The sequence below is a fragment of the Hydra vulgaris genome, chromosome 12 (genome assembly GCF_038396675.1).
Source record: "Hydra vulgaris chromosome 12, alternate assembly HydraT2T_AEP".
NCBI classification, from domain to species: domain Eukaryota; kingdom Metazoa; phylum Cnidaria; class Hydrozoa; order Anthoathecata; family Hydridae; genus Hydra; species Hydra vulgaris.
The window spans coordinates 40198791-40222177 of NC_088931.1; the positions used below are offsets into that span (position 1 = coordinate 40198791).

Consider the following 23387-nt stretch of genomic DNA (forward strand, 5'->3'; position numbering starts at 1 on the left):
TTTGATTCTTAGAGAATGATACTATTTTGATAGTTCCATCCTTCCATTGTTGTGCATTGGGTTCACGATGTTTTAAAATGAGGAGTGGTGAAATAGCGGAAACCACCAAAAACAAAACAAAACAATTCTCTAGTTATATCGATATTATTTATACATATTATATTTTTTCCTTACGCAAACTCAACTTAGTTGTAAAAAAATTGAAAAGTAAAACTGTAAACATTAAAAATTTTTTTAACATTTACATAATTTTAAATTTAAATAAGTTAGATATAGCCAAATTTTTTTATAAAAGAAGTGCTGAAAGAAATTATACCGCTATTAACTCGGCTTATTGGCTGCAGTGACTTCCATATCAAACACGCACGAATGAGTGATGGCAGCAGTAAGTTTTTTATTAAAATTTATACGAACAGCAATCATTAGTCAACGAAAATAATGCTATACAAACCTTTTGTATATATATTGAAGACATATATTGTATAAATATTACAGTAAAAACGAAAAAAAAATTTTTTTGTATAACGATACGTAATGAAAACAAAATAACTTATTTTAGTTTTATTACGATACGTGACATTTGAATCTAGTTTTATTGATTGTGTTATGTACTTCAGAATGTTTTTCTACTGTATTGAAACCTAAGTGATAAGTAAAAAAGTTGCGGAGGAAGCATATGTTAGAAAAAAAATGTATATGGTTTCTCTTATAGTATTTCTATTTTTAATCGTTTGCTCTCAAAACTCAAAAATGTGGACCTAAAATATAATAATTCCAACGTTGCGATATGTTCTGGAATTAATTAACGTTGCGATATGTTCTGAAATAAAAGAAGACGAAGCCAAACCGCACAGTGAGACAGAATCAATTAAAAACTGAACATTTGAAGCAAATAAAATAAGGCGTTATGAAATATTGTTTGATAGTTATTTATAAAATAGTCTTTGGTCCATCTTGTTTTCGTGTTTTTTTGATGTTGTTGTTGTTAGGACTGACCTTTAACCCTGTAGAACCCATAAATCAGCTTAACTCTTTTGTTTAAAAAAATAACTTTTATAAAAATACACTTTTTGTTTATATTTACATTTTTTTTTATACAGCTAATGATTGCAGATTGTACAACTTCCTCTTTTTTTTTAATAGCGCTAGCTAACCCAAAACGTCCGTTATTTTAATGTGTATATTTTTTAGTTTGAAATGTAAAGTTGAGAAATTTTCAGACCTATGTTTTTAAACAATTTGTAACCGAGGGCGGAAACTGTCTTTGGCCACATTTTGTTTCTAAGCAAACAAAAGTTAATGTTGCAACTTTTTCAAGTCCATGTTCAAAGTTTGAAATTTTTTTTAATGATACACTCAAAAAATTTCATATATATAATTTTTTGACTGTATCATTATTGTAAATATATATATATATACACACATTTACAACCTTTCTTAAACATAACTAACAGATATTGTTTTTTTTTATTGTTCGTGAAAATAAATTCATAGTTTTTTTTTTAAGGATAATCACAAAGTAGAGGAGCAGTATGCCATAGCGCTAATAGGCATCAGTAGCACATTTTTAAAATACTTTCACTACTTTTTTTTTTAATTTCAGCTTCATCCTAATTGAGCACTTTTTTATTTAATGAAATAATAAAGTTCTTAACAACTTATTGATTGAATCCACTAACTTTTTCACTATGCGTTTCTAGCGTTTCATAAATCGATAATGACTTTTTTTCCTGGGGATGATATAACCCATTTAAGCAATTTGATTAAACCTCAAATATCTAATAAAAAGTAAACCTCAAATATCTAATAAAGATAAACCAAAAAATGTTTTTTTGTACGGTAATATTAATACTATGGATACTGCATACTTTCAAATTTGCCTTTTGATTGAAATGATTTTTCCCATTGAAATTTCATTTCTCACTTTTTGTTGAGAGCCGAATTATGCAGACTTAATAGTACTTCTTAACATATTCAAACAACCCGCACGGAACTGTACATTTTGTTTTGTAAAAATTTGCATTTAAAAAAAAAATTCTTTCAACCCGCTACCGTAAAACTACTTATCTATATTAAGTTATGATTAACTTGATACTCTAACATGATTTTGGTAGAAAACTCCGTAAATAAACGGGACACAAAACCATAGATACTGGAAAATTTTTAATTTATACTATACATTTTAAAAACGTTTTCATATATACATTACATATATTTTAACACTAATATACTAATAAAAATTAACTACGCGATAAATCAAGAGAAAAGTAAACAAATTGCTGAAACACTTTACAATGCTGTTTAAGTATGTCAATTTATAGAGAAAATACGGGTAAAACTGAACAAAAGTTTAAACCAAACAACTTAGATCGCGTTTAACTTTTAAAAATGGTTTTTTTTTTCTTAAAAGTTATTTTAAATTTTTTATTTATTGAATATTTTTGTAAATATTTCTGTCCGTAAAAAGCAGTAAATAACTACGAATAATAAAAAAATTTCAAATTTTTCGACTTTAAAATCGAATTACTTAAATTACTTGTTTTTTTATTAGCACAAAATGCTCTAAAAAACACTCATGTTATCTTTTAAGCCAGACTTAAAATATTTTTTCAAACAAGTTTTTTCTTTAAATTAAAAAAACAATAAACTTTCGTAAAACTTATTTTTTCATGAAATCTTTTTAAAAAGTTAAATAAAAAAGTAATACAATCTACAAATAGTGTTCAGTTTGATCCGGATTTCTTCCATAGTGGAAAATGAAAAAAATCCTTTCAAAAATAAAAATAAAAATTAAGTTAAATATTTTTTTAAATTAACGAGAAATTAGATAATTTTTTTCAGGTTGAAGAAGTTCTTCAATAATATATTTAGTTAAGTTGTTCATTTTCATTTGAGCTTCAGCTTGCGTCATTCTACAGAAATAAATGCGAATAAGATTAAAGGTTTTTAAAATTATTAGGACGGGATAACGTTAAAAATATTAGTTATCAAAAAATGAGATTAAAAGTATTAATGAACAGCATCATATGTTTAAGTAAAGAGCATAAATACTAAACTTACCGGGCACCTGGCTCTGCATATATTTCAGTATAATATTTTATCTTAGGTTCTGTTCCGCTTGTGCGAATCGAAGCAACGCAGCCATCCTCAAATGTAAACGTCAATAGTTGACCAGATGTACTTGTAGGAAAAATCTAACAACAAAATAAGCTGAAACTCTTTGATGGGAGTTAAAAGCAATTTTTAAACAAAATCTATCAACAACACTAACCGGTTTATTTCCTGGTTGGCTGCTATCAAATCCTGAACCGTATAAATCACGAACGTGTTTTACTTTATACGGACCAACATAATCTGGATACTAATTTGAAGGATTGAAAAACTAATAAGACTAATTTAAAAACAACTTTTTATAAATTTGTTTTAATTACTGCTATTATTGTTACTAACGAAATTAAGACTGTAAAAAATGTTTTGCAAATTTATTTAACCAAAAGACCTTTCCGCTGTTAGCTTCTCTGATTCGTTGAAAAAGATTTTTAATTGTGACTTGATCATAGCATATAAAGTATGAAGTATGAGAAAGGTGTAAACCATACCTAAATTTTACGTTTTTAAAAAGTTATTGTAAATTTTATACTTCATATACGAAAACCATTAATAATTAGATAACATACGTTTTGTCAGAGCAGACAGAAAAAAAATATATATACTCATAAATTATCTAATTCTGTTTCTACGAATATTTTACCTTTCATAGCCTCTAAAGCTGTATAAATCCTAACTGCAGTTGTTTAGCAATAAATCACAAAAGTTTATGTTTCATATTTAAAATTTATATGGTTTAAAACACAAATTAAAAAATTGATCGATTTTTAAATAATATTCAATACACAGACACACACGCACACACAGATATATATATATACACACACACAATTCTAACCTTTTAATAATAATCAGTATGTTTAAATTAAATTTTTTCTTCAAAACAAATAATTTAATAAAATGCTAACAATAATTATATATATTTTCCATTTGGTTACCAGGTTTTTTTAAATATTTTTAACTGTGGTCCTAACTTTTTCAACTGTGGTCCTAAGTTGCCAAATAATCTATAGTTCGTTAAAAAATCGTGAAGAAAAAAAAGTCAAATTTTTATATTGATTAATTTTTATATTTCTTTGATTAAATGATTTTTGAATAAATAATTTTTTGATTAATGGCGACTTTAAGTATATACTAAAATAACTATATACTGAGTGCAATTTTTTTACTCATAAAGACTAAATCAAAAACTAAAATATGGAAATGTTACAAAAATGGGTAAAAACAATTTTCAAAAAATCTAAATTCTGATTAGATGCAAAGTATTCAATTTTTTAACTCAGGGATGTGAACTTTTAACTCATTGACCAGGGAGTCAGATTTTGAAGACTATAAAGTGTATATTAATATAAACAATAGACATTTTATGAGAATTTTTTTTCTACCATCAGCTCAACTCATATTTATACTATATACATTTATACTATAAATAATTTTAATTAAAAAAATTATTTTAAATAAATATAAGAATTGTTTTATATAAATACCAATAAAATTCATTAAGTGTGTCAATGCTACTTTTTTCCAACAAAGAACTTTTTGTTTTTATGCAGCATTTTTAAATTATAAAAAATGTATGCAAAGGTTGTGTAATTTTTTAAAAATTATTTTTTTTGTATTTTGCTAATTGTTTACATTATTGTTAATTGTTTACATTTTTGATAACTATTAACATTTTGCATTATTACAATTATGATAACTATATGTAGACTTTAAAATTTCTTTTATTTCCTCCACACAAATAATAATGCCTTACTTTGTAAGATTGCATTACATCTTCACACATTATAGAGATAAAAAAATATTTTGGAAAAGGCATACCCTGATATACAAATTTCCAATCTGTGAATTTGCATATCAAGGTACGCAAATTAAACAAAAAAAAAAAAACAAAAAAAACAACAACTAGTTTCATACTATTTAACCTGTATTAATTTTTTTTTTTACTGTTATTATATATTAATTAAATTATGTATGAGCATAGTAAAATACTCATATCGTCATGGTAATAAGATTTTTAGTTAATTTCAAAATATAAGTATAAAAGTAATATGTTTTGAAATTATTAAATCATTATCAAAACAATTTATATCTATGAAAATATGCAAATCAAGATGGCTGGATTTAATTTTAGGTTAAATTGGATATTATTTTAATTTTTGTTGGCAATCAGTGTATGAGTTTTAAAAACAAGCAAGTACTTACTTTTCATTCAGCTGTTCAAGTTTTTCAGAAAGGGTTATTCCATCATGGTATAAAACACAAGCCATCTCAGATGCAACTACACTTGCACTGATACCATCTTTGTCTAACACTTGTGTACCAAACATATATCCTAAATATCACAGTAATATAAGTATTATAAGTAATATAAGTATTATAAGTATTATTATGTTATTGTATTACACCATTGTTTACAACTCATTGCATTAAATCATTATTTACAAACCAATGTATTAGGGGAGAGTGGGGCACCATGAAACATTGTAATTGCAGAGACATCTTAAGAGTTGTGACAACCAACTTCATATGGTGAAACAGATATTAGTAGAACTATGTTTTAAAAAAAACATAAATATCATTCGTTATCATTAGGCTTGTGAGGAATTTAAATTCGTGTTTTTTTGATAACAAAGTAATTTATTAGTTTTTAAAGTTCATAAGTTTTAAGGTATCTTATTCAATGTGTCTATTGGTAAGTAACATTATTTTGTAAAACAAATTTTAACATTATTTTATTAAACAAAACCATTGAAAAAACAAGTTGATATTAAAAATAAAGCGATTATTTTTTATTAGCAAGTATGAGGTAACTTGATACAGCATTTGTGGGGGACCCTAAAACTGTAGAATAATACTTTATTGTGTCATAAACAATTCTAAAAATCATTTCTTTTAATATTTACAGTTAACTTTTAAAAGGTTTATGTAAATATAATAAAAGGTGATCCAATTTAAAATCCAATTAACACTTAAGAATGAGATTTAAAACGATATATTATCTGGTCTTCTGAAAAGGACCATTGGATGCATTATTTGGGTTATAATTATTAATTTATCTTTCAAGTAAAAATCTGCTTTTTCTCTACGTTTTATACTTTTTATTTACTTTTTTAATGATGCTCATAGCGTGTATCAAGGTACCTTGAAAGTAATTTATAATTTTACTTTAAATAGTCTCACAAGTTTAACCTGTTGTATTTTAGTAGTTTATAAATTTAATTTTGTAGGTATAAATTTATTGTACAAATTAAACCAATCCCCTAAAAAATAGACATGTTAAAAAAAATTATTACGAACCAAAAACCAAAAGTGTATCATAGTGCCCCACTCTCCCCTACATCATTATTTACAACTCATTGCATTACATCATTATTTAAAACTAATATCAATATTTAATTATTAAAACAATTACTTTTATTAAAACATATCAATTACTTTTAAAAACCATCAAAACATAATGTTATTTATATATCTAATTTTTAACTTTAAATTTTATTTTTAAATTTTTATTTGACATTAGTGAAAAAAAGTATAACTTGCTTATTGTATTATACTTGATAACTTACCTAAAGCTTCTTCAAATGCAAATAAAACTGTCTTTCCCTGCATCAAACATTCAAGAGATTTATTTCCTGTCCACTTGAAGCCACACAATGTTTCCTAAAAGCAATTAACTTGATCAAACTTTAAAATCAAAAATTATTTTTTTTTTTCTCTTAGTTTTATAGAAAACAATTTTTATAGAGTTAAATAAAGTAAATATAATATGTAACTATAATTATAAATTAAAAAAACATTTTTTTCACTGTAACCAAAAAGCCAAATAATTAGGTGCATAAATATATAATATACTACATTATTGTACTGCTGTTTATGTTTTATTATCTTCAGGTAATATCTTTTCAGTTAAATATACTTTATATTAAATATTTCTTGAAGTAAGAAATATTTGTACTTCGGTTAGAAAACCTTCAATTTCAGCCATTGTTTTTAAAACACGAGATGAAACAGTACTGTAAAGCATAATGACAGAGTTTTCTAAAAAACAAATTTTGTATAATTTCTATTAGTTAGTCAGCAAAACTGCAACAACAGCAAAAAAACTGTAACAACAACAACAAAAGTAATAACAACATTAATAAAACATCAGTTTACTTGGAAAATTTTCACCATGTGATTTCTTATAATTTATAAATGCCCACCATCCAAGCAAAAAAGCTATTTCATTTCCAGTAAAGACTTTCCATGAGCCGCTAAATTTTTTACAAAAATCATCATCATCATCAGCATCATCATCATCATCACTATCATCATCATCATCATCATCATCATCATCATCATCATCATCATCATCATCATCATCATCATCATCATCATCATCATCATCATCATCATCATCATCATCATCATCATCATCATCATCATCATAATCATCATCATTCACTTTTTTAAAGAAAAAATATACTAGTTACAACTTCTAATAATTTTTATGTGACAATAACAAGTATTTTTACAATAACAAAAACAATTACTCTTTTAGTTTCTCCGCCATGGCCAGTCGATCAGCATCGGGGTCATGTGCTATAATAATTGGACTGCTATTGGCTTCAGCAGTCTTTGTTGCAAGTTTCTATAAAACAAAAACTTTGCAGACAAAAAGACAGCACAAAATATAAATGTAAAAGTTTTCATATATGTAACTTAGTTCAATAAATAATCAAAAAATCAGATCTGCAGATATGACTTGTTGGTATGCTGATATAACCAATTGGTATTCATGCTTTCAAAACCAGAAATATTATGTTAAAATGCAACTGTTTTTCAAAGTTTTTAAACAACATTACTTCTTTTTCAGTTAGTTTTGCAAATTTTAACCCTTAAAACCTATTCACTCTAGTTTTAGTTAATTTCAACTCCTAAAGTTAATACACTCTAAAGTTTTGGGTAAAAAAGTCTAAAGTTTTCATTTCAACTTCTAATGTTCATACACTTTAAAATTTTGGGTAAAAATTTTTTGTTGAAGTTATTTTTATTTATTATTTTCTAAAATCTTTTAAAAAGCTTTATCTGCTTTTTGAAAAGTAAAAGAGTTTAAAAAAATATTTTCTGCTTTCCGAAAAAAACAATTACAAATTTCTTTAATAAAAAAAAAAAAAAAATTAAAAAAGATAAAAGCGATAGTTATTGATGAAAAATTATTTAAATATTAAAAATAAAGTGAATAGGGTTAATGGAGTTAATAGAGTTAATAGAGTTAATGGAGTTAATAGAGTTAATGGAGTTAATGGAGTTAATAGAGTTAATGCTGATAACTTTGGAGATAATAAAGTTAATTGAGTTAATAGAGTTAATAGAGTTAAATTTGAATAAATGAATGCTATTTAATCAAATTTAATAAAATTTAATAACAATGCTAGGAAAGCTATATAAATTTTCACTTGATGCAATCAAATTCTATAAAAAAAATATAACATTTCTGAAACATATATTATTCAGGTAAATTGACTAAAATGAATTAATGAAATGTTATTATGTTAATGTTGTTAAATTAATGAAATGTTATGTTAATGTTAATGAAATGCCAAACTTTTAAAAAAGATTAAACAGAATAAAATATACTATTTAAATATTCTGAATTTTTTACAAAATGTTTAAACAAAACATCGACTGTTTTATCTCTTAGTACCAAAAAAAACACATTTAAGAAATTGCTGAAAAGCTTTAAAACATTTACAGACAATAAAAGAGATTATAAGCTATCACTTTGAGTGTAAATCAAGCAATAACTATGCATTGAGATTTATGAAGGTAAAGCTTCATAGCTGTAGTGAAAACAAATTATCTAAGAGAAGGAAAACTAATATAAAAACTCTTAATTTATTTATAGGTTTGAGTAGGAGGAGGGCACAAACCTTAGATAGTATGCTTCCTTGTAAAAGTGTTACAATCAAAATACTTATTCATGATCTACAAAACAGATGGAAGTCAGGAAAGTCATTACACTGTAAAAATATTTTTTATCACTCAACCCCCTAACTTTTTCATAATTTCATGTTTAATAAGAAATTAACATTATGGAAACCCATCCAAACCATACCAAAGTAGAACTTATAGATATTGAATTTTAAAAAATTTTTATAAAAAAGAACATCACCTCAACTAATTTTGAAACCAAAAGAGCTTTTTACTAAGAAAAAGATATTTTCTTAAATTTATAAATATAAAAAAATATTAGTTACAACTTAATAATAAATATAAAAAAATATTAAATTACAACTTAAAAAAGACTTAAAAAAATCACTTCAATATAAGTAGAACTAACAAAATGGAAAATTAATTAATATTAATAAGATTGCTAACAATAAATTCTACAATGACCAATGCTAAATGCAAAAATTTGTGAAATCAACAGTTCAGGTTAGATTTTTGTTGTTGTTGTTGTTGTTGTTGTTATTTCACCTCCCCAAGGCTGACATCAAATCATTAAAAAAATAAACTAACCTAATGAAATCATAATTCATTTGTAAAACCACTATCTAGCTGGAAAAGTTACTATCTACCTGGAAAATTCTTGGAAGATCTCCACTGTCTGCCTAAAAAAAAAATTCTACCAGCAAAAATCATATCCAACTAAAAAACTATAAAAAAATCACCATTCGTCAAAAAATTACTTTCTATCTGGAAAATTACTTCTCATCTGGATAATTACTTCCTATCTGGAAAATAACTAGAAAAAAAAATTAGGGTAGTGTGACAATGATACATTTTGATTTTTACATTATAACTATTTTTTTAGTGCAATTTACAAAACTAAACTTACCTACAGAATCAAATCCATTATTTACCAAAATATTAAAGGTTAAACTTATAAAACTATTTAAAATAAAATTAGAAATTTATATCTAGGTAGCCCACCTATGCCGGACCTTGGTGCAACCTATGAAAACCATTAAAAAAGTAAATAAAAAGTATAAAACTGAGAGAAAAGACAGATTTTTACTTGAAATAAAAATAAATTAATAATTATAACCCAAATAATGCATCCAACTGTCCAAATCACATTTCAAAAATGCAGAAAATTTATTCTTAAGCATCAATAAATAATTGTATTAAAATTGGATTTTCTTGTATTATATTTATCTCTTTAAAATTTACTGTAAATATTAAAAGAAATGATTTTCAAGATTGTTTATGACACAATGGAGTACAATTAAACAGTTTTAGGGCCCCTTACAAATGCTGTATCAAGTTACACCATACTTATTTCACCATATGAAGGTTGTCATCACAACTCTTAAGGTGCCTTCACAACTGTAATGTATCATAGTGCCCCGTGTATTATAGTGCCTGACTCTCCCCTAAAATAGCTAAAATATTCAATATCCAATTAAAAAATCAACACGAAAAAATTTAATAACCATCAAATCTGAATGTCAACACAAAACTTTTTTTTGTGCATTTTTTTAAAATTTTTTTAAAAGAACAACAGAATAAAAAAACTGATGGAAAACAAGTTATTAATTATACGTGTTATTATAAGTTGTAATTTTTAAATGTTTATAAGATATTAAAATAGAATAGAATTAGAAAATAAAATATGTTCTTACCAATGCATCTAATCCTTCCTCTGGATTAGGAAGCTTTACAGTTGGAAAATCAGGATCTGGTTTTGCCTACAAAAATAACTTTTATTAATAAAATTTATGTTTTCAAAAGTTTATAAATAGATTACAATTGATTAAAGGTATGGTCAATCGATTCGAATAAAAATGTAACTTGTATTTTATTAAAGAATTTTAAAAAACAAGGTATTTAATACCTGAGCTTCAGTGCTGAAAAAAGGCTTTAATGAAAAAGCTTTAAAAGCATCAACTTCGTATTTCTCACCAACGCCATGCATAGCTGTGTATGTTATATTTAACTTGCTGGATGCGTTTATGCTCCTGTAAAATGACACAGACAACTTAACCTTACTGCTTTTATTTACTTACAACAAAAAATTATTTTGAAACAAATATTTTATTCAAAAATAAAATTAATATCTATAACCTAAATAAAATTTTATTTAAAAACTATTTTTAGAAAATTGTCTTAGTAAAATTGTTATAAGAATAATGTTAACAAGAAAATTTTAAAAAACAAACAACAACAACAACATTTTTCTGTTGTAAAAACAGACCCAAATCTATAAAATGACAAATGTGGTTTTCCACATTTGTTACTTTGGCACCATTTTGGTTATATGGGACACAGAAAAGGAAGCCTTTTCTTACTAAAATTAAAATAATCTAAACAGTCAGTATCTTTTTGAGTTTTGAAAAAACAAATTTTTTAAATTGTTTAAATCTATATTAGATATATAAATTGTCATTAAAAAATGACTCAAAAACACTGAATGAAAATCAAACAAACCTTAGACTTAAAAACATGTTTATTCTTTTCCTTTTCAGAAGTAGCATTGTTAGAAAAAAACAACTTTATATAATAACTATAATCAAAGCTGTAGCTAGGAACTTTTAATGTTTTATATAAAGGTAGTAAAGTTAAAAGTCTTTTTGGAAATAAACTCTAATATTTTAAAGCAAACTTTTAAGGCAAATTTTGAACAATTAGTGTACTTGTATGCAAAAAACTCCTTAACTTTATTTCTCTTCTTGATAAGAAAAAACTGAGCTGAAAAATATGATAAAAATAGTAGCTAAATGTTGTGTAGTAATGGTTTAATGAAATAAAATGGTTATATAAAAAGTTTTGCAATATATACATATACATATATATATATATATATATATATATATATATATATATATATATATATATATATATATATATATATATATATATATATATATATATATATATATATATATATATATATATATATATATATATATATATATATATATATATATATATATATATATATATATATATAGAACCCTTATATGTTGTTCGAAAGTTTTTTTCATATTTTGTTGACAAAAAGTAAAAATTAAAATACAAGACCAGAATTTTTTTTTTTTATTAATGATAGACTGCCTGCCCCAACCAAACCCTCAGTCGATGTAGCAGCACTCCCTTGCGGGTCAGGCTATTTGTCAGTCAATGTAGCAGCACTCCCTTGCGAGTCAGGCTATAAGATAGTCAATGTAGCAACAATCTGCGCATGATTTACAGTAAAAAAAATAAAAACATTTTGTTAAAAAAAATAAAAATAAAAACATTGTTTATATTGTTAAAAAAATTCAGAATGTTTTTTAAAACATTCTGGTCAATTAAATTTGCGTTTTTGTGGTTTTTTTATAAAACGATTAATTTGTAATTAAATTAATGGTTTTGACTTTCGTCCAACACGCAAATGTTGGACGAAAGTCAAAAGTAATTAAAAGTGACGTATATATTGGCGTAAGAATCACTTTTTTCCTTCCGTGCTTCCCAAACGCAACAAACTATAGAACTATATATATATATATATATATATATATATATATATATATATATATATATATATATATATATATATATATATATATATATATATATATATATATCAGGGTTGATAAAATCCACAATTTTTTTGAAAAAAATCAAAAAAATCGATTTTTTTGATTTAAATTGGATTTTTTTGATTTAAATTACATTTTGGAAAAATAAACTTTTAATCGCAGTTTTTAAAAATATAATGAAATCATAACTAAATTAATTTAAAACATTGAAAAATCTTTTTTAATGTTGATTATTTACAAATTTTCAAAGATTCAATCAATAAAATTCATTGATTCTAATGCTTTTTGATTAAATAGTTTAAATAGGAAAACCAATTTGCCTGCTTTCTCAATTCCGAGTCTATTTCTAATGTTTGAATGCACAAGACCAAATGATGAAAATATTCTTTTAACCCCTGCAGATGAAGCAACATCAGTAAGTAACTGTTCAACAACTTTCAGTAATTCCTGATTTACACGATCGTTATGAGATTTCCACCAATCACATGGCTTAATAGTTTGAACAATGTTATCATGGAACATAAACTTTTGAAATGGTGCTGCTTCTGCTTTAAAGTTGACCAAAAGTGGAGGAAAATCTGGATTCTTTGAAGCTGATAAGTCCATTCCAATCTCTATTTCTTTATCAGTTAATTCTTTACCTCTGTATTTAGGATTAACAATATTAGCCAAGAAATGAGCTGGGGTCATTGTCTGTCGTATTCTTTTGGATAAATTCTTCTAAGCATCTTGGCTAAGCTTAGAACTTAATTCCCTCTGAAGATTTTTCCATATCACTACACTGTCACCAATAGTACTACTGTCCTGCTGCATCAGGTCTAATGCAACTGCAATTGGTTTAAGCATTTGTAACAGTTCTTCTGCACCTCGCTTTACAACAAGGTTATTTACAATATTTGTAATATTCTTAGCAATTATTGTTCTGTTTTCTTCACAAATTGTTAACAGAATTGGCCAGTGTTTTAGATAAGATTCAAGACAATCAGCCAATGTGTTCCATCTGACATCTTGGGGCATTATAAGTCATAGCCCCTCTTTTGCTTTATAAGTAGCAGCAGCAAAATGGTTGTTTATAAAATATTTAACAATTTGAACAATCTGCTCCTGGATGTTTGGAATTGCCAAGTCTTGGGCCAAAAGATTGAGAATATGAGCTGAACATCTATATGTAATAACATTAACATCATCTCGAGTTTCCAATTGTTGTCTCATTTTTGACACATTTGCTGCGTTATCAGTTACTACACTGCGAACTTTACAACTAAATTGTTTTTTACATTTGTTGATAGAATTAACAGCAACGTCAACCAAATAGTCAGAAGTATGTGAATGGCCAGAAGTATCAGTTGTATCTGTAAGATAGATATCTGAGTTCATTGTTGTTACTGTTGCACAAACTATTGGTTCATTATGAACATTGCTCCACCCATCAATACTCATGGTTACAGACTGATCGTGTAGCAAACCTGAACAGCAAGTTAGACTGTTCTTGTGAACAGTATCTAGTAGTTTTCCACCAATATCGATTCTATTTGGAGGGTTATATTCTGGGCGTAAAAAATGGATCATCTTGATAAACTCTGGATGGTCAACCATTCTGAAAGGCGAGTTAGTAGCATAAATCATTCTTGCTATCTGCTCATCAATAGCTTCTTTTTCAGATTTAGTGGTTTTAATAAGGTATGAATCCAATTTAGTTGTCACTGTCTTGCCACTGCTTGGTCTTGTCACTGCCTTTTTATTTGAATATAAAAAATTTGTTTTATCTACACCAGATTGAATAGATTAAGTTTTCTTAATAGAACATTGACTAGTTTGTGGTTCTTCAGTTGTCTGGTTGATATTTTCTAAGGTGTCTTGACAAATAATAATTTTTTCGTCATCTTGAACATCTTTCAGAAAATTACATTTACCAGCACTTTTGTGGCTTCTCATTCGAGCAACCAAACCTTGCATTTGAACACCACAGCTTTTGCATTTAGCTTTATTACCCTTTTTCCCAAATTCTGCAGGTATTTCTTCAAACCATGTCCAAACTGCATCTCTTTTTCTACCAGCACCAGACATTTTTATTTCTAGTTATATTATTTTTATTTTCAACTAAAAATAACAAGCAATTATAAATGAATACTGTAATTTAAAAAAATTTGAATATACTCTTATATAAAAGGAATATATTTATATTTATTATATAATTAGTAACAAAAACAGAAATTAATGTAATTAGTCAATAAGTTGAAACAAGAGGAAAAAAAATTTACTTAAATGTATAAAAATTTTACAATAAATTTAAAAATTTAATGATTTATATGACTACAATATATTTTATAATGTATTATCTGACTATTATAACTAATACTAGTTTATGCAGTAGTTATATTATATTATATTTAGCTAGTGCAATTTACTTTAATTTAATTAATCAATAAATAATCATTAAAAATAATTAAAATCAAAAAACTTAATTTAAATCATGATTTTTATTCATCTGATTTAAATCATGATTTAAATTGATTTAAATCAAAACAACCCTGATATATCATGTATATCATAATTTATATATATATAAATATATATATATAAATTATGCTAGTGTATTCTACAAACAGAGTGCTCAATGTTCTAAAAGAACAGAGCAATAATAAATTAGTAAAAACACTTATCTAATTTTTTCTTTAACACTGTGTTTCACCATCAGTAGGTTCATCAGGAAGAATTCTTCCTGACTAATTTATATATATATATATATATATATATATATATATATATATATATATATATATATATATATATATATATATATATATATATATATATATATATATATATATATATACATATATATATATATATATATATATATATATATATATATATATATATATATATATATATATATATATATATATCAGGGATAGCTTGGAATAATGTAAGAAGTAAACTTCCTTACACCAAATGAGAGTTTGTAAAACAAAACCTTTTTGATGTGGTTTCAGTTTTAGACCTTATTAATAAAAGTTAATTTCAAAGGTTAATTTCAAATATTTCTGTTTCTCTACAGCATTCGTTAAATGATTTAAAAAATTGTGAAGCATTCAGTTTAGCATTGGATGAATCAACAGATATTCAAGATAAACCACAAATGGCAGTATTTGTTAGATATATAACATCAGATGTACTAGTTAAAGAAGAGTTGCTAGATTTAGTAGAGCTAAAAGACACAACTCGTGGAATTGATTTAAAGAAAGCACTTGACACTGTTCTGGTGAAAGCCAATGCTCGTAAGAATAAGCTTGTTAGTGTTGCTACAGATGGTGCAACAGCAATGGTTGAAAAACATGGGCTTATTGGTTTACTAAAATGTGAACCTACGTATCCAGAGTTTATCCCAGTTCATTGTGTGATTCATCGAGAACATTTATGCAGCAAAATATTATAATTTTCCAATTGTTTTTAAACCAGTGCTGCAGATTGTAAATTATATTCGATCTAATGAAAAATATTACAGTTTAAAAATTTTATTAGTGAACTGGATCTTGTTGACAAACCAAGTGACTTGTCATTTTACTGTGCTGTAAGCTGGCTTTCAAGTAGTGATGTTCTTTATAGGTTTGTAGAACTATTAGAACTAATTAAATCTTTTTTTGCTTGAAAAGCAAAAGACATTTGAAATCTTTGATGAACTTTTTGCAAGATTTTTTATTTTTAACTGATATAATACAACATTTACAAAATCTGAACTTGTCACTTCAGGGAAAAGAAAAAAATATATCCGATCATGCTCAGACTATATAGTTTTCAAAAAAAAATTGCTCTATTTCAGAAAGATCTTAACTTAAAAACTTTTAATCATTTTCCTCAAATGAAGAAGATGATTCATAATCCTAATCCTACAATTCAGTATGATGATCATAAGGTTGAATCATACCAGGAAAAACTACAGAATTTATTCGAAGACTTTAAAAGAGGTTTAAAGATTTGTATGCTATTAAATCATCATTAGCACTTTTAGTAAATCCTTTTTAATTAATATTATTAGTGATGGTTGTCCATTTCTAGGAAACATACTTGAAGAACATCTCAATTTGAAATGGAACTATTAGATCTTCAAGAAGATCAAAATCTTCAAATGCTGCATAAAACACTTTATTGGATTTTTGGAAAATAGTTCCTGAAGCTAAGTATCCTCAACTAAAAAGGATTAGTATAAAACTCATTTCAATTTTTGGTTCAACACATACATGTGATTCTACAATACAATGTGTTGAACCAAAAATTGAAATGAGTTTTATACATACATTCAATACATGTGAATTTTATTTTCGACTGTGAAATTTGTTAAATCAAAGTATAGTGTCAATCTAACTAGTGAACATTTGTTAGAGTTGCTTAGAATATCAACTACAAGCTTGAAACCAGATTTTTAAAAACTTACCAGTAGTGTTCAAAATCTTAATGCCTAATAAATGTATAGTAAATTAAGTTATTATGGAAAAAGAATTTTCTAATAGTCTTTTACGAAATAATTAATGTTATAAAAATAATTTTTTGCTGAATGATGAAAAATTATTTAATTGTAAAATTAAAAGTAATTTGAACTTAATTGAAGTTCATTGAAAATTTTTATTTTATTTTGTAGTGATTTATTTATTTTGTATTTGTGCAGTTTTTAGTAACTTAAGTTATTAAGTGGTTATAGTTCAATTCGAATAAAAGTAAGTTCAAATACATTAAAATAATTTTTTTTTAAATAAACCTTTTAACCTTTAGATTTTTATATCTTGCTCCCAATTAGTCTTATTAGGAAATTTATGGTTGTTGTAATAGTGTTAATTTAAAAAAAAAATTATAATCTGGAGTTGCTTTCTCAATTTTTTCTACATATGGTTTTCTAGTGTGAATAAAAAGGAATCAGATTTCATGTAGCCAAGTTTGCATTTAAAGAATAATTTTTACTTTCTTTATTGCAACAAAAACTAAATACTAAACATGAATAGTGTACATACTAAGTTTATTTATTAAAGTACAATTTCCATTTTAAAAAAAATCTGAATATTGCTGTAAAAAATCTAAATCTACATTCGCCAATTATTTTTTTTAAAGATAAAGTTGGCAAGCAACATATTTATTGCGGCTCTTCGGCACACGTCAGAATTTATATGCGGCTTTTGCGTCAAAAATTCTGGTCAGTACTGATATATATTATATATATATATATATATATATATATATATATATATATATATATATATATATATATATATATGTATATATATATATATATATATATATATATATATATATATATATATATATATATATATATATATATACACACACATATATATATACACACACACACACACACACACATATGTATATATATATAATATATATTTACCCAGGTCACTAATTCCCTGATAGTATAATCAGGGAGGAGAGGGAGAGGGAGAGGAGGGAAATAATAGGAGAGGGGAGAATTTTAGTTTAGATCTAATAAATGAGGGGAGGTTTTAATAAAAGGGGGAGAGGGAATTTTTTATGATACAATATAAGTATTTTTTATAAAAAAGTTTAGTTTATAAATCCAAATTATTATTTTTTACAAAATACGCTTAAAACTATTTAATTCTAGAGTGACTTGTGGTCAAATGCGCATTTTTGAACAGCTGTTTTAGCATAATTTCAATAGGATTTAATACGCTGAATCGAGATTTACCAGGAGGGCAATTTTTAAAGCCTGTTTTTATAGATGAGTTTTGTTTTTATAGATGACTGAAAGAATTATTTTCAAATTTTTAAAGCCGATTTTCACTAACTTTTTATTTAGTTTTGAGATATAAAGTTTTTGCTGATAACAATTAAAAATTATTAAACAGTGGGGAGAGGGGTCTTAATAAGCTTGGGGTGGGTAGAAAAATTTCCAAAAATTAAAAAACACCCCCCTTTCCCCATTTATTAGGGACTCTAGAGTATATATATACATACATATATATATATAAATATAAATATATATATATAAATATATATATATATATATATATATATATATATATATATATATATATATATATATATAGGCCTCAGCGGGAGTAAAAGAGTGCGAGAGCAGAAAAAAGCTCTCCTAAAATGAACATGGCCATGTTCGTTTTAGGAGAGCCATGCGAGCTGCTCCTCTAAACAGCTTCTTACAAGAGCTTTTGGTTTTTGCGCGAGCTATCTCTTTATTCATTTAAAAAATTGCTCATTAAATACAAAATTTTGGTTTTATACTTGTTACAAGCCCAGGGCACGACAGATCGTTTTTTTTTAATGAACATTAGCATTCATATCTATATTTAATGACAAAAGTCTAATTTAAGAGATATACATCATATAAGGAAGTTTTATTTTCAAATAATTGGTATTCTAGTTAATAAATTATTAGATGTATCAATGATGGTTATTGAATTTAGTTAATTTTTATTTCATTCAAAACAATATTTTACGTATTTGCAAAGTGTGCACAAATTAAAGATAATTAATATCCAATGACCTAACAATTGTAAATTGTTATCCGTTAATACTAAATAATGAATTTTTCTCAATTTAGTTCACTAAACTTATTTACAATTAAAAAAACTTCGATAAAACTTGAAGAAATTAAAAAAAAAGGAGCTAAAGATAAAATAAAAATTGTTTTGATCTTTTTTAACACTTTTAAAAATAATATTATGTGTTTAATAATAAGTTAATAAAAATATCATATTATTGGCGTTATTAAACGCACAATAAAAAATAAAAATTATAATAAACATTAATTCTATATATTCTATTAGACTATATATATTTAAGCAAAACTTAAAAATTCTTTTCAAAATTTTTAAAAGTGTTTTTAATATGCAAATAAATATTACTTTACTTTAAGAAAAATAAAAAAATTTAAAAAATAAGCACTCAATAGAAAAAAGCAATCTTAATGTTTGAGCATGGTTTCTTTTAAAGTAATTGTAAATGGATTCATATTAAGTAAAATTTTGCATGCTTTTGTTAATGCATGCAAAAACCATGCTAAAACATAATTACTTTCCTTGAGAGCGTACTTAGTTATTTTACTTAATAGTAACACTATTATTTAAACACTAATCATGTTTTAGCATGGTTTCTTTTAAAGTCTTTAAAATATGTTTTAAATTTTAGTAACTAATATAAATAATTATTTATTTAATTAATAAACTAATTATTTTTTATTACAAATATGTGTTTTTTATAATAAATACGAAACTATCAATCACATAATTATTTAGTAAAAAAATATTTTTTTAAAATTTCAAGCAACCACCAATGTTTGCATATGCAAAAATAAAAAAAACATGATGTTTATATCCTGTCTTTTTTTTTTTAACAAACGTTTGCACGTTCGTAGATTTGTTGCACCCTGTCAAGTAGGGCGCTCTAGAGAAGCATGGTGAAAAAAAATTTCTCTCAGAATCTTGCTCCCTAAAAACTTTCCCATTCGTTCATCTATTTTGTGAAAAAATACAAAATATCAAGTCGTTTAAACTAATCTAAATATTTTTCTGAACTTTTTCTAAATTTTTTTTTAGAAAAAAAATTTAATGAAAGAAGTTAAACAAGAATTACTCATCCAACAGAAGCAGACTGTATTGTTTGTTTGAAAAACATTTTGTTTATTTTAAAAATTTTCAACAAAATATATGACAAACAGATTTGATTAAAACATATTATGAGAAATTTTGTAGCACTGTATAGTGTATATATTACACTATAATACAGAATCATTAGTTTTGAAGGAACTGTTAAAAACGATCATGAATAGACCTGTCCTCAGGAAAGATATTGACATCTGGTTATTAGGAAAACCATTAACTGAATTACTACCAGCAAGAATTACTTTGAAGGGAGATGTGCTGCGTTTCTTCTTCTTTTTGAAGGACGAGCAGATGAAACAAACCAAACATGTCCGTTGTAATGGTGCTATAGCGGAAAAAAGTTGTAGTGGAAATTCAAAATCAATGGGATAAAGCTGGAATTGCAATACAACGCAAAGACAAAGTTAAAGTGAAAATATTGGATCTCTATAATATTTATAGAACACTCCAGAAGAAAAAAGGATGTCAATCTAATGAAGCAAAGGAAAATCTGTTTATTGAAGATATGAAAAAATACTTTTATATTGTTCACCAAGATGCTCAAAACAAAATAGAAACGAACCGGCTTCGTGATAATGAGCAAAAAAAGAAGATGTTGAATTTGTTACAGCAGTTAAATCTCAAGAAAGAGTTATTTTGGGATCAGAAGATAAAAAGTACAAATGAAAAGTTTCTCAATAAATACAGAGGGTGAGAATTGAATCGGCAAGAAAAATGGCTGAAGAACTGAGAAGTCAAAATAATCTGGCAGCAACAATGAGCACCAATCCTGAAACGACAAGTGTTGACTCCCCTGAGTCAGACATGGAATCAGAAGAGGATATTAGTGTTACATGTAGTTCAGACGAATGTGAAGATGAAGATTTTGAATGTCAGGAAGCTGATACTGTAACAAAGAAAACCAAACCTGACAGAGAAGACAACATTACACTGGATCTTCCAAGAAATCTTTTCAAAAGTGACAAAATTTCAACAATGGCGGACTGCTTGAATTTATCAGCTGGTAAAAGAACGGCCTTCATGGCGGCTATACTCACAGAGGGTGGAGCTGATTTGAAGTGTGTAACTTTATCGAAAACAAGCAGTAGGACGGCTGCTAAAAAGCTTCAAATAGAGAATGCCAATGAGATTGAAACTACATTTGTTTCCCCAAAGTATGTAACATTACATTGGGATGGGAAAATTGTTCCTGAGGATGCTGAACAGCTAGGTGTTGTGACTGGGATGGAGAACTATAAAGAAAGTAAACTTCTTGGGGTTCCAGTTATCTCGGATGGAACTGGTGCTACAATGGCTAATAGTAGCTATTCTCTTGTAGTCAAGTGGAAAGTAGAACAGTCCAATGTTGGTCTTGTTTTTGATACTACTGCATCAAATTCAGGATGGAAAAATGGCGCATGTGTACAGTTGGAATTGATGTTAAACAAGAAAGTATTATGTTTTGCTTGTTGTCATCATGCGATGGGGAGAACTTTGTGTTCCACATGGCAACAGATTTTTGGTCCAACATCCAGTCTGGACACCCCTGAATTCATGGAATTTAAAATTGACAACTTTTGCATGACGTATAAACATTGCCGCTTCTTGAAAATTATTGTCAGTTTCCCACTGCTTTGGAGGCAAGTGCAACCAGGTTGTTAATCCAGATCGTTGTTTTATTGTATCTTGGGATACAACAAAACAACAACCAAATTTCAAAATTTTAAATATTAGTGATCGACGTCTCAAGCAACAGAAGGAAAATGTTGTTAATTTCTTACAACAAATCTTGGCCTCAGAAGGTAACAGCATGCCTCGTGATGACTACAGAGAATGTGCAGAACTTGTGCTCATACTTCTAGGAGAAACGCCTCCTCGTGGAGTACACTGGCTCAAGCCTGGTGCACGCCATCATGCACACTGGATGGCAACTGTTATATACAGTGCTAAAATGTATGCTTTAAGTAATCATCTGAATTAAGATCCTGAAAAAATGGAAAAGTTGCGTCGAATTTGCACATTCAATGCCCTATTTTATGTGAAAGCATGGTTAGCTGCCCCTTCTGCAGCCGATGCACCATCAAATGATCTTCAGTTATGGCATGATCTACAAAAGTTCAAGAAAATTGACCCCGAGGTAGCTGGAGCAACAATTTCAGCATTGAACAGGCATATGTGGTAGAAGAAACAGTCATATTTTCGCTCTTTTCAAATTTGGTGTCAGATTCGGAAAAAAACAAATTGCCAGACAACTTATCAAAGCAAAAAAAGACAAACCAATAGATAAAGGTGTTCCTGTTTTCCCACAGCTAGTGTTCTCAACAAAATTGGTACACCTGATTGGCAAGAAATCCTAGCTCCTGCTCAATTTACTTGTAATTGAAACAGCCTGGTTGCACTTGCCTCCAAAGCAGTGGGAATCCGACAATAATTTTCAAAAAGCGGCAATTCTTATACGTCATGCAAAAGTTGTCAATAATTTAGCCGAGAGGGCAATGAAGCTCATCACAGACTTTGCAAATACTTTAACAAGAGACGAAGCACAAAAACAATATATGTTACAAGTGGTGGAACAACATCGGCGCAATGTACCAGATTTCAGAAAAAAAACACTGAAAAATCTATGAAAAAACTTACATAATTGCTTTTCCGAATACGGCTAGATCAGTATTTTTCTTAGGCCTAACATTATCATATCATGGTAGCTAGGCTCAATCATTGTTTACACCTAAATTTTGATTGCTTAAATTCAATTTCTAATAACTCTAGTTCACTTCAAACAATTTATGTTACTTTTTCAATGTTAAACAATGTGACAAACATTTTTGTCATGGTGGCAAGGCTTAGAGTTATTTAAAAATCTTGAAGTATGATTTTTTTAAAATTTTAAATACTGAAAGGAATGGGAAATTACCCATGGAGCAAAGCAATTTTGAGGAAAAAAAATTTGGAGCACCCTACTGTCAAGTATATGTTTTTTACGTTAATATTACAAGAATAACAAGTGTCATTCATTGCAGCATGAAAAAATTCTTTAGACGAGCATTGTTTTTACTGCTTATAAAAAAAGTTTTACATTTTCTTATTGGAATAGAAAGCAGGCATTTTAAGAATTATTGAATATAATGATTAAAATGAC

At 26.5% G+C, this 23387-nt stretch overlaps 1 protein-coding gene across 2 annotated transcripts in view; it reads right to left on the reverse strand.

Annotated features, from left to right (window-relative positions):
* Window positions 1–2142: 2142 nt before the first annotated feature.
* Window positions 2143–23387, reverse strand: part of LOC100209776 (phosphopentomutase) — a 59826-nt gene continuing 38581 nt past the window's right edge. For both annotated transcript variants that reach the window (XM_065813225.1, XM_065813224.1), the window contains 11 exons: window positions 10931–11054; window positions 10719–10784; window positions 7644–7741; window positions 7267–7364; window positions 7067–7149; window positions 6678–6771; window positions 5314–5443; window positions 3500–3599; window positions 3272–3361; window positions 3061–3194; window positions 2143–2912 (listed from right to left, as the gene is read on the reverse strand). In XM_065813225.1, the coding sequence (XP_065669297.1) occupies window positions 2813–2912; window positions 3061–3194; window positions 3272–3361; window positions 3500–3599; window positions 5314–5443; window positions 6678–6771; window positions 7067–7149; window positions 7267–7364; window positions 7644–7741; window positions 10719–10784; window positions 10931–11054 (1117 nt within the window). In that variant the 3' untranslated portion in view covers window positions 2143–2812. The remainder of the gene's footprint in view (window positions 2913–3060; window positions 3195–3271; window positions 3362–3499; window positions 3600–5313; window positions 5444–6677; window positions 6772–7066; window positions 7150–7266; window positions 7365–7643; window positions 7742–10718; window positions 10785–10930; window positions 11055–23387) is intronic.